At 32.0% G+C, this 13,378-nt stretch overlaps 1 protein-coding gene and 1 long non-coding RNA gene across 3 annotated transcripts; both read left to right on the forward strand.

Annotated features, from left to right (window-relative positions):
• Positions 1-4,172: 4,172 nt before the first annotated feature.
• LOC140833123 (uncharacterized) lies at positions 4,173-8,314 on the forward strand. Its single transcript, XR_012118299.1, has 2 exons — positions 4,173-4,501; positions 7,985-8,314. It is a non-coding gene; the product is annotated as an uncharacterized lncRNA (long non-coding RNA).
• A 1,676-nt stretch (positions 8,315-9,990) lies between these two features.
• On the forward strand, positions 9,991-12,997 carry LOC140833129 (PTI1-like tyrosine-protein kinase At3g15890). 2 transcript variants are annotated; one of them, XM_073197582.1, is made up of 5 exons: positions 9,991-10,219; positions 10,330-10,411; positions 10,698-10,845; positions 11,838-12,100; positions 12,181-12,997. In XM_073197582.1, exons 2-5 carry the CDS (start codon positions 10,368-10,370, stop codon positions 12,800-12,802), a joined length of 1,077 nt encoding a protein of 358 aa, XP_073053683.1. In that variant the 5' UTR covers positions 9,991-10,219; positions 10,330-10,367; the 3' UTR covers positions 12,803-12,997. The 2 variants fall into 2 exon arrangements, with proteins under 2 accessions (XP_073053683.1, XP_073053674.1); XM_073197573.1 differs by having other exon boundaries at positions 9,991-10,411.
• Positions 12,998-13,378: the final 381 nt, after the last annotated feature.

The raw sequence follows: 13,378 nt of genomic DNA on the forward strand, positions 1-13,378 counted from the left end.
ATCACAAGTTAACGCATGCTTTGTTGTTGCTAGATATATTTAGTCAATAGTCTAATATGTTTCTATGGTTTAAGAAAAATTGTGTGACTTTGTATTATATTTTTACTGCTGTTTTTCTAAATGGTTTTATTATGATTTCAAGGTACCATTTTTCATGTGTTTTTTAAAGAAGTGAAATGAATATCTATAAAACGATGACATTAATAAGGCTTCTTCTCTTTATTTGAAAAAATATTGGAAAATTTATACAAATTGTGAATAATATGAGTTAATATTTAATTTGAGAGTGATTTATGCTTTTTATTGCTCGTATATGCTTCAATTTTTTTGTTATTGTACTAAATAAATTATTTTTAAACTTTGAGTTATCATTTTTTTTTTCTTATCGAGGTTGTTTGTGTTATGATTTTTTTATTCGTTTTGCTTAGTATTGTTGGCGGTAATTGATTTTTCTGATATTATATCATGTGTCTTGTTGTTTATATAAAAATAAGTATGAGAGTACATCAATCAAAGCCACGTATTTTGGGTCTTCTGTTCTACGAAGAGAATAGTAAATGGTTTCTGTGAATTATATAATTTCTTGGTTTTTCATACATATAGTCTACGAAATGCGTCAAATTTTGAACAAAAAAGTTTTGACAAACATAGTTGATGAAAAAAAAGACATGTTAAATAAAAAAAATAATGTTGTGTATTACTATGTTGGGTGTGATAATTGTCCCTGCTTGGTAGAGCGGTCGAACCGTGGTGCTTGAGCTGCTGTGTGGTTTAAAAGATTTGAGTTGCACAATTACTACTAGCTATAGCTTTTGGTAAAACGACAAGCGATCGGTCTTACAATTGGTATCAGAGCCAAGGTAACGGGTTCGATTCCCATTGATTGCAAGGAGTGCAATTATTGGGAGGAAGATTGTTAGATGCAATAATTGTCCCTGGTTGCTTGAGCGGCCGACTGTGGTGCTGGAGCTGCTGCGCGATTTAAAAGATTTAAGTTGCACCATTACTACTAGCTATAGCTTTTGGTAAAGCGGCAAGCGTTCGGTCCTACATACTATGTCCTAATTTCTGTATGATATAATTCAAGCACATTTTTTTATAGATATTTGAAATTATGTCTAATTAAGTAACATGAAACATATACATATATATTAAATCATATTTAAAGCAAAATGTTAAGATCAAGAATGATTCGGATTTAAATTTCAACGAAACATAATGAAGAAGGAATTGAAGAATTGTATGTGTACGTTAAGTGTAATATAATGATTATGTTGCTACTTCATGGTTGTGCGACATACAAATGTCATATAAAATGTCAATATTTCTCAATAAAATAGTTTTTTTCAAAAAGAAAAAATTATTCATTTAGAAAAAGAAATACATGAAAAACAAATTGTGCATAATTCTCATTCTATTTATAATGGTATGAGAACAATTCTAAAACTTTGTTGACACAATATAACAGATCAATTCTGTGCATTTTATTGAGACATTGAGTCAGTTTCACTTTATTTTCTCCAATATGATCTCGATATATTTCGAGGTGATACGAGATTGTTTTTGTTTTTTTTTTAGTCAAAGTGTCTAACTAGCTAATTCATAACATATATGATGGTAGCATAGAAAAATCCTCGTCAAATAAATTCACTTAGCAAAATATTGAAATTCAAATAAAATTCTACAATATTTCATCAAATTAATTTTGACTATCATAAAATGCTCATCAAATCTAAATGGTTATATTATTAGATGAGATATTGAATAAGACAAATACTTTGACATATATTTGAATGATATCTCATATGCATATCTTAATTACATTATTCGTATCTCTTCTCAAGCTTTTTAAAATACAATAATTAATTTTGTATATCGTTCCACAAGATATAAAATAGTATAAAACAAAATATAAACTCGATAGAAGAATGTTTTGTTTCAATGAATAATATAATATTATGTTCTAAACGCAACAAATGAGATTGAAATTATATCATCATCATGACATGATGCTCGCAATCATTATTTCAAAGCTTCCAAAAAACGACGATCAAGATGACTTTCTTGAATTGTGTCAAATTAAATGAGGACAAATTCTAAGATATAGCCATTTGAAAAAATTCAAGTATTTTTCTCACACTGATTGAGAAATAGTTGTTAAAAATTTATTAACCTTACAGCTATATGTTGATAATATTGACACTAAATATATAAAAATGATATCACAAATATCACAATATTTGAAGAAAATGCAACACCATTCATTGGTTAATGTATTGAAGAATATATAGGTTATAAATACTTTTAGTCACAAGTGAAGTGAAAACTTATCACGAGTAAAAGCATTTTTTCTTAGGAGTTATAGTTGGTTATTGTCAAAAGCTGAAAAATCATTTAACAACAAAAAAATAGTCGGAAAAATAAGATTATCAAATAAAAACGATATAGAAAATCGAAAAAATGTCGTGATAAAGAAGCAAACTACGAGCATGTCAGAACCCGGATAAGGATTGTAAATAACATAATAGATGTTAAAGACGATCAGATACTTGTTGAGCATATCAAAATAATTATATGTATATTATAACAAACTACGACAAAGAGCTGTTGAGTTGTCAAAATCAACCAAGAAGCATATTGGAAAGTGTGTTAAGTGGATAAGATACTTTCTCTGATTTATATACCGTCTATGGTCATGATTTTTTTATTTTTTATGGCTTAGTTTGTTTCAGTTGATAAATGTTAATAACCATGTTTTAATTCATTTAAATATTATTAAAATTTCGTACATATATTTTCAGTAGTTTAGTTTTTTACGTGCAACGCACGTGCATTTTTCTAGTTTCATTAAGTTGCTCTTTCCCCGTAATCTTTGATCCACACATCTATGCATTGTAAAATCTTCATGTTCCATTTATTCTTAAACAAACCAACGTCACAAATGCTACATAAATGTGGTTTTTAACTATTTTGACTGATTACCAAACAAGTAAGTGAAAATGTAACTCTCTTTTTTGGGTGAAGTTGTACAACAATGTTATACCGAAATCGATAATTATATTCGCTCTCAATAATTTTACTCCCATCAATTCCACCGACTATCACTAAATTTGATTTATTTTTTCAGTTTCTTACCATTTTGCCAATGATAAATTGCCATGAAATTCTCTCTTTACCTTATTTGGGACAAATTGATGTCGAAGTATTTGTCTTGTAGGTCTTGGGTTCGAGACTTGGGACACATATATCTCACTGTCATGTCATGGGAGAAGAGTTCTGTGAGTAAGGGCTCATTGACTACCACGAGGGAAGTTTTGGCTCGGTCTTACAGATTTCTATTCCTGATATGTATGGAAGAAGTCTCTCATGAGACAATATCATATATATTTATCCGTGAGACGAGTTGACTTAAGTCATAATTATCATGAAAAATAATATTTTTGGCTGAAAAACTGATACTTTTTCATTCACAAAATCGATATGTGGGATTTTCTCACAAAATTTTTTGTGATATGTAATTACATTTGATATTCTGATTATACGTACGTTGTTGCTTAGATTTTAAGTTTTGGTAAATATATATTTTTATTATTTATATATAAATTTTAGATCTTTAGAATCTTAAATATTTATTTACTATATTATATTATTATTTTATATAATATAATAGTGTTTCAGTCCGACTATCCGGTTGAACTTTTATTTTAAAGTGGATTGGTTCGATCAGCGATTTGATTATGAAAACATTGTAAAACCAAAAAAGATAAAACATAACTTAAAATTTTCAATGAAGCCATTAATTTCTCGTTTTCTCTGATTGTGTCATCTACTATTAATGCTCTATATGTCTCATATATTTAGGCTTGTGTATTTTCATACAAATTAAGAAAGTTATTGTAAAAATAAAATTTAGAAAGAAATTTACTTTTTTTACTCTTATTTAATAAATATTTTAATAGGATAAAAAATTATTGAAAACAGTTAATTTTTTTAATGATGAGATAAAATAGTAAAAGAGTAAATAAAATAATAATAAATATGAAAAATTAAATATATATTTGAGATTGATGAGAAAGAAAAACGTGGCCTTCATATTTACCGAAGATGAGAAAGCAAAATGCGATTTTTATATTTGAGGAGGAAGTGATAAACACCGTGTGAAATTAATCAAGGAGACGCCACGCGCACTAAAATGAAATATTTGGAAAATGAAATTGAAATTGAAATGCGTCGAGGACCCGGACACTGCTAGAAACTGAAATGGCGTCCTGTTCCTCGACTATGTCCACAGCCATTAGCCACCGGCGGCACCGCCCAGGTTCCGATCTCCCCTCCATAACCACCAAAATAATGATCTTCTCTCCATCGTCTACTAGTTTCTTCCACCATTCATTGTTGGCGTCAAAACTCAACTCTTGGCCGGGCCGCTGCCACGCCTCTAGTCCTGGACCACCGCCGCAGTCGGAACCACCTTCTAACAAAATTCTACAGTCATCTAAAGGTACAATATTGCTCAGTTTCTTCCTTCCTTTTCATTTTCTCTCTTGCTTTAATTTCGCTGTGTGCGGTATTCACTTCTCTTGTTCGGTCCTTGCACAATAAACAACAAAGAAACTTGGATATGATTTTAGTTTCGAATTCGTTAATTTACTCTTTCGATTTCGAAAATTTGATATTTATGGTTTCGGCGAGGGAGAGAGGTGATTGCGAAAACTTGGCGGCGAATGCTTAATTTTGCTGATGGATGTTGGTTAGCAGCTAAAATTGATTCTCTTCAAGCGCCTGTGAAGAGATTGAAACCTAATCAAACCCCAAATTCGATGGATTTTCTAATTAACACGCTCGAAACATTTTTTTAAAGAATTTAATTCATGTGTCAGATAGCCAAAGTCCTTCCAAATATTCCCAAATTCGGTACGATTCTTCATTATATGTGATTATCAGGTTTAGAATTTAATATTCAAGAAAATAATCAACCGGCAATAAGCGGAAGTGGCTGACTAAACTTCAAGGAAACACTAGAAGGATAAACTGATAGTTCCCTGTAGAAACATCTACAGTACTAAGGCTATGCCTGTTGGATGATAAATATTCGCATATAACAAAGGCTATCCTCAAGAACAAGAAGAGAACCAACGCGGCAAAATGACTACATCCTCATGGAAGACCCCAAATTAGGGAATGCACATGCTTTAGATAGTGGAGAGCACGTGTGAACAAATTACGAATTGTACTGCATTAAACTTGTATTTAACCAACCATCAATGAATGAAGAAAATATGAGCATTCTCTCAAAATTTATTTTCTTCTTACCTCAAGTTTCTGGAGTTTGGCTATCCTCAAATTACGCATAAATATAAATTAGAATCTATCATAGGATTTGTCATTAGGGATGGCAATGAAGCAGGGGCGGGTTTGCCATCCCCGTCCCCGAATTCCATCCACACCCCATACCCGCCCCAATCTCCGCTTTTTCGGGTTCGTGGATTAACCGCGAGGATCAAATTCTCATCCCTGCCCCATCGCCGTTTCAAAAATATTAATAGGGCAAGACGAGGGAAGGGTTCGGGGATTTTCTCAAACTAAAACTTAGTATTATTTATTATTATCAGTGATAATATTAATATCAATATTAATAATATTATCGTTATTAATATTTTAAAAGATAATAATATTATTGTATTATTAATACTAATAATATTTTTTTATTATTGTTAGTATTATTTTTGGGACGGGTTCGAGGATGGAGATAGTAATCTTATATCCGCACCGAGCTACTTCGAGGATTTTTGAGAACCCAAACCCGAAAAAATCGAGTATCCCTATCCTAGTTTCGAGTTTTCCCCACGGCCCCCAAACCTGTGGGGAAAGTTATCATCTCTATTTGTCATGTATGGTCCTCGTTCCCATGTTCTTTCATATATTATTGTGGGGAATGCCCTGAATTGTTAAACAAAGTTGTGATTGATGAACCTTTCAAAATAGTATTATTTAGAATGACTGTATCATGTTGTCACTTGAGATTTTTGCTTTAAGATGCATTTTTGTTGAGTAAAAATTCAATCCATTTTGATATTATTTGATCAATTTGTCAGAATTCGGAGTTTGAGTTGTGATTTGCGAGTTATATATTGCCACATTTGTTTCACATCTTTTACAACATGCCAATCTATTTTTTTGGTGCTTCGTCCATTCTGCAGATTACTTGGTAGATTATTTTTCTATTTTTTTTGCTCTTCAACGAGTTAATAGTAGTTTAGAACAAATGATGAAACTTTGAAAATCTTTAAAATTACTGTTATTATTTGTTTGGCTGCTATGACTTCGAAACAGTGTTCTAAATGGGGGATGAGGCGGACCGTCGACCGCACTGCCTTTCCATGTAGGCAGTTCTGTTGATGGTAGAAGATTAGCAGTGGTGGGTGAGGCGGTCAAAGTCAACAAAATTTTAAAAACTCACAACTATTAATGCATTTATGCACTTTCTCTTCCAATAAGTTGATTTTGAGTCCGAGAATGAGAGGATTATGAATGTAGATTGATGGTGTATGTGTAGATGATTTAGAAAATTAGTTATGTATGGTCTAGTCCTTGTAGTCGGGTTGGATTGAAACTTTGAAATTTAAATTTAGGGTTCTGGTAAAACTAATGATAATGATATTATCTTTTTTAGTATTAATATGGTGATGAATCCTTGATTATCTTGTTAGTTACATGTATATATTTATTTGCACCTTGTATAAATTGTATAGTATTGTATGAAACTTATTTATACATAAACATCATTTAATACATATATATATTAAATAAAGATAGATGACTATTTGTAATTACATTGCATGATTATACATTTTCTATATAAAAAATAGTAAAAAAGAATTTCAACCATCCTAGATGGTAGGAGGTCACCGTCTCACTGCCGTCTACCGCCATTTACAACACTATTTGAAAGCATTTGATTTCCTTGAAAGTCGTAAATGATGTCATTCGGTATTATTCTGAGATGAGTTGAATCGAGGAAAAGTGCACGTATGTGATGTAAGACGTATAGTCACCCTGCAATCGATCTGATTTTACGAGGATGTTGCATGAAAATTAGTGTTATCAGTTTCAAATTTTGTGTTTGTATGATGATTTAGTGATGATTTCTATGGAACTGCCACACTACCCAGTCAAACATGAGCAATATTTGCTTGCAGGTCGCTCAGTGTTTAATTAGATTTCATAACAAAGTAGAGATACTAGATTTTTACTATTTTTCTGGGTCATTGTTTTCTATTTAATTGTAACCTAGTACTCATGTTCGAAAATTCTCTCTCTCTCTACCACCAGATTGTATGGTAGGTTAAATCTGGATCACTTCTTATACTCACACGTAAATATCTGATCCCTTCTGGTCTCTATTGAACTACATAAATATTGCAAATAGAATTTTCGATATTGCTGTCCTTTTTTCTTGTGTGCATGAAGTCGTTGTATCGTCGATTTTATTGTAAGATGCTTACTCTTAAATGAGGTCCGACCACATGAATTCTCTTCTTCACGTGTCTTGTTTAAGATCAAAACTTTATTTACCCATAAACAACTCAAGTCTACGAGATAACTATGCATATTTGAATTTCACAATCTCACATATCTGTTCAAACCTTGTTAAATTTAGACTTTTTTTGGCCCTGAGTATATTCATTTCTAACCAGAATCATCCTTGTATAATATGTACATGAACACTCGAATCTCACTGTTATGCTTTACCTTTTGAACATGTCTTTCCATAACACAAATTCCCACCACTCTACTGTAATAGCCTGCATGTATACTTGCTAAACCGAAAAACACTTGTATTATAGGCATTCTGTATTCCGGAAACTCGCATTACGCTCTTTTACTTCATCCATCTGACTTTAACCATGCAAGCAACTTCATCTTCTGCACACACCACAGCGTGTCACATTAATCTAATTTTGGCTCTCCGATGATGTCTCAGGCATAGGTGCGAGTTTTAGCAGATTCAAGGATACAGTCCAGATCTTTGTTGCTGTTCTATTCTGGATGTCTCTTTTCTTCTGGTCTTCTGCATGGGATGGGAGGAACAATGACAGGCCGAACAAGGGATCCCGATTCAGGAAATAACTCAGTAGCTTTTACGATGTATTTATAGCGATACAAGTAATTTGGGCGCGTAGTAGTTACATCCATCAACCAAGATAAAGTTTAATGTACTACATATACTTCCATAAAACAATGCATGTTACTACCACAAACGAACCGATCCAAGCTGCTAAACGAATTCCTCGTACCGATCATATTTACATTACTCGGAATGGCCTTTATTTGAATTATTTTACGTAATCAATATTGCCTGATGGGTTATAAAGTTAATTTGATTAAAATAATTTTTAAAAATCTGAATGAATTTATGTTCTTGTACATCAACTTTTCTTTTTGAGTTTTGCCAAGTTTACATTAAATATATATTAAATCCAATTATAAATAATCTTACTAAATATTTTCTCTTTTGATCTGAAATGAAAATTGAATTCTTTTATCCCTTTTTTTATGAAATTGAAATTCTTGTAGATTATAACAGGTAAACACGAGCCTACATGGGTTTTGAATAATATTTAGAGCCAAATTTATGATATTTTAAAGAAACTCAACTGTAAATTTTTATTTAGACCCAATACTTTTTTTTATTAAAAATACTATTAAAACGATATAATTTCGTGTTAGGTGCTCCTCACATGTCAACAATTTCCTTTTTTTTTTAATTTTGTAAAATTAAATACAAGTAGTTTTTTCAGTGGCCCCCGCCCACCGTTTGTTTGATAGCAATCGAATGAAATCACCCGCCTCGTCTATTTAAATTTTCAAAACGTCTTTATCAAATAACTACATTGCATAATATATAATTGGCAAAAACTTGTGTGAGACGGTCTCACGGGTCGTATTTGTGAGACGGATCTCTTATTTGGGTCACCTATGCAAAAGTATTACTTTTTATGCTAAGAGTATTACTTTTTATTGTGAATATGGGTAGGGTTGACCCGTCTCACAGATTATGATCCGTGAGACGGTCTCACATGAGACTCACTCTATATAATTATATATATTAGGTTCGAGATGAAATTATAATATATTTTTCATTATTTTCTTAAGAGCGTTTGTAAATGTTTAAAAAAAGGACGATTTTCTTAAATAGATTTTACACAATTACTATAATCAATTTTAGTCTTCAGTTAAATTAATTTATCAAAATAGTTTTTTTTATCATATCAAATTATATATATATATATATATATATATCTCCTATCATTTAAATTTTATTCACCATTTATTTCTTTATCTCAAACTCTGTACTTGATTTTCGCAATTTCTCGAATAATCTTATGAATTTCATGCATTTAGACGTAGATTGATGATAATTTGAGATAATTCTTTTGTCGATTATCATTTTTATGCATTTATTTTTTTGAAGGTTTGTTGTGCATACTCATAAACTGTTAGCATGGAATAAAGTAGAGACTTGATTAAGACCATCAATTTTTTTGTTTATATTTTTGTGTAAACTCACATTGATGTAATTATTACATTTCATAACCATGGTGATTGGTGATTTTGTTTATATTATTTTAGATGAGCAACAATCGTAATTAAAATATTATAACTTTGGTTTCGTATGCACTCAGTCAAACTAACAATTCATAATTTTATTAAAATATGTTTATTGATATAAGTAAGTAGTATTAAAAAATTAATATATTATAAATTAAATAAAATAGAATAAATATTAAATCAATTCTTAAAGAGAAATAATAGATAATTAAACAAATGAATAACGAAAATAGAACATGTGTGTTTATGCAACGTATGGATAAGAAATATTTAATATTAAATAATTCAACCTAAACGAAAAGCTTTAGGCGGATTAACAACAAATTTAGGGGACCGAATGGCAATTACCCCCAAAAAGTTTTGTTCTTTTCTACAGGTAATACTAGTCTGGCCTTCCATCTCTCCTCTCTGTGATATTCGTCTTTCAGTACTTTTACTCATTCAACAATCATTTGTTGGATTATAGATATTTCGTTGAAAGATCTGTTTTTTGGAACCGAGAAAAGTTTCCCATTTTCTTTCCAGAACCCAGCTCACAGCACTTAAAAACTGGTGGCTTGCGGCTTTTTTCTTGAAGCAGTAGCCTGTGACTTGAGAGGAAAGGAAGGTAAAAGGTTTCCGAGTGATGGGTTTTTTTGTTGATTTTGATTATGGTTTGATAGTCTGGAGTTATGGGATTTGATCGCTGCAATTAGTTGTGCAAGTGAAAATTTGCAGAAAAGGACGGTTCTGTGCAGTGGGTTGCTGGGAGGATTATGGATTTTTGCTCGATGTTTTGTTGCGCCAAGGGTTCAGATCTGTATGTGATTCAGTTTAAAGTTTTGTGTAAATTGTTCATTCTGTTGCTTTTTTTGTTTGAATTTCGTGAAAAATGACTTGTTTCTGTTATTTTGAATTTACATTAGGAATGATTTTGATCCACGTTTATTGTATTAGGACGTTTTGCTTGATTGGTTTGCAGAGCTTTTTTTGGTTCTATAATTACTGACACAGATTTTTATTGAAACTATTCTTTATTTGTCATTATTTCTTGAAGTTCTCTACTTTTGTATAGATTTCTTGAAGTGGAATTTTTAATTTGACAGGAAAAAACAAGGGAAAAAGGAGTCGACATGGAGGATTTTTGCTCTGAAAGAGTTGCAGTTGGCTACTAATAATTTTAATTATGATAACAAGCTTGGAGAAGGTGGATTTGGTAGTGTGTATTGGGGTCAGCTCAGGGATGGTTCTCAGGTAAGATTGTGGTGCTTCTCGTTCCAATACAATTTGTTTTTTTACTTTTTATCATTGGCATATAAGCTGATTGTATGCTTTTTAGTCTGACTTTAGATCTTTCTCTAGTGAAATGTGCGATAAATCGTAACCACGCGATGGAATTCTATGTTTTAGTAGAGTAGTCATATTAGGCTAAAATGGAGTTTATGTTGTTAAGAGTTAATGTATAATAATGGTTTTTTTTGGCGTCTTTGCGAACAAAATTATGATTGCGCGATCTTAAGAATGACCGTTGGTTGTGTGATTGTCCTATTATAATAATGTCGCCACTCGGCCTACTCGTCTTTTTTTGCACGTGGTGGTGTGACTCACTATGCTGCACTGCATAAATGTTCGCCAGTTGTGCTATAATCAGACACGTTTCTAACAATCATTGAATCGTTCACATTGTAAACATCCATAGTAGATATTATATCATCATGTATAGCAGAAAATTAGAAATGATAAATTATTCTTGGTGCATAAATGAATTTGAACTTGGTTATAAATGACATAAAAGATGTAAAATGAAGAATTCAGTCAACTCTCATTGCCTTCTTTTAGTTGTAGTTGCTTTAGTCCACAACTGAAACCCTTCAACTGCTTTGTCGTCTCGAGTTATAGAAATGACCACTAAGTAATCTTTAGGTAGTCAATTTCAATGTTTGAACTGTCTTAGGATGCTCTTTTTTAAAATCTAGTTTGCTTAATGACGTGAAAAAGCATAACTTCTAGCTGATACTTTTGATTCATGTATTCAACCATAGGATGAGTCACTAACCGAATAATCTTCAAAGCATTTTTTATTACAAATTTATAAATTAGGAACACTTTCGGCCGAGAGATCCATAGCTATTAGCTAAGTTTTTCGCTGGAATCACTAAAAGGAGCTCACCTATGGGAAGTTTAAACCTTTTCTGTACCACTATCTTTTCAAAATCTACCAGTTTCTCTCATACACACTTTTACAGATAGCTGTGAAAAGGTTAAAGTCATGGAGTAACAAAGCAGAGATGGAGTTTTCTGTTGAAGTTGAGACTCTAGCTCGAGTACAGCACAAGAATTTGCTGAGTTTACGTGGCTATAGTGCAGAAGGTCAAGAACGTTTGATTGTCTATGATTACATGACGAATCTTAGCTTACTCTCCCATCTTCATGGGCAACATTCTGCGGAATGCCTTCTCGACTGGAATAGGAGAATGACCATTGTTGTTGGGGCAGCTGAAGGCATTTCGTAAGTACTGAAATACAATTATATATCATCTATTCTTGGAAATTTATACCAGAATTAAGTTAACACGTAATCTATTCCAGCTACCTACATCACTGCACAAACCCGCACATAATCCACAGAGACGTTAAAGCTAGCAATGTGTTGCTAGATGGAGATTTCAAAGCAAAAGTTGCTGACTTTGGATTTGCAAAGTTCATACCTGATGGTTTGACACATGTAACCACCAGAGTCAAGGGTACGCTTGGCTATCTAGCCCCTGAATATGCAATGTTAGGAAAAGCATCGGAAAGCTGTGATGTTTACAGCTTTGGCATTCTTTTGCTCGAGATCGCTAGTGGCAAGAAACCCCTAGAGAAGGTGAATTCAACCATGAAGAGACCTATCACAGATTGGGCTCTTCCTTTGGCGTGTGAAAGAAAGTTTAGTGAACTTGCAGATCCAAGGCTTGATGGAAAATATGTGGAGGAAGAATTAAAAAGAATCGTTTTTGTTGGACTGATATGTGCTCAAAATCGACCTGAAAAGAGACCAACTATGCTTGAGGTTGTCGAACTACTGAAAGGGGAAAAGGAAAAGTTTGCAGCTCTTGAAAATGACGAAATGTTTAAGAGTACTACAGTTGTAGATTCAAGTGCCGAAGACAGCTCGGAATTCATCTCAGACGAGAAGGAGTCTAAAGAAGAGATCCAAAGCGTAAAATAGAGTTGATTAAGCTGCTGCTTGTAGAAATGATTGTTATCTTCTTGGTTATTTTATTCTCTTTTTACAGAATGGAATGTCAGGGAAACGGAGGAATTGTATTTAAAAATTGGTGGGAGGTTTGAGGTTGGTATTTCCAATGTTTGATTTTGCTCGTGTTGCACATTTGTTGATTTTTTTTAAGACATTCGTGGGATTTCTTGAATTGAGCATATGCCGATTAATTGCTAATGATTTTTTTTCCTTTTTTTTTTTTTGGTTTTGTTTTGAACAGTGTTTTCACAGGATATTGCATCAGAGCTGAACAAACATTTTGATTTTAGCCTGTTTTAACTTTATAAAATCAAAAAACTTCAAATTGGTCATTAAGGTCGAAATTTAAAATTTTCAACAATAATTAACCATCTATAATTCACTTTTCACTCGTAACTTCTCCTAAAATTCACCAGTTAGATAATTTTATAAGATATTTTGTGAATTTTTGATGTTAGATATTACTTTTAATTATAGCTCATTAGGATTCATATATTTTCCATATCTTAGAATTTAATCATGTGAACGATAAAAAGATTCTAACTA

The sequence above is a fragment of the Primulina eburnea genome, chromosome 1 (genome assembly GCF_022965805.1).
Source record: "Primulina eburnea isolate SZY01 chromosome 1, ASM2296580v1, whole genome shotgun sequence".
Taxonomy (NCBI): Eukaryota; Viridiplantae; Streptophyta; class Magnoliopsida; order Lamiales; family Gesneriaceae; genus Primulina; species Primulina eburnea.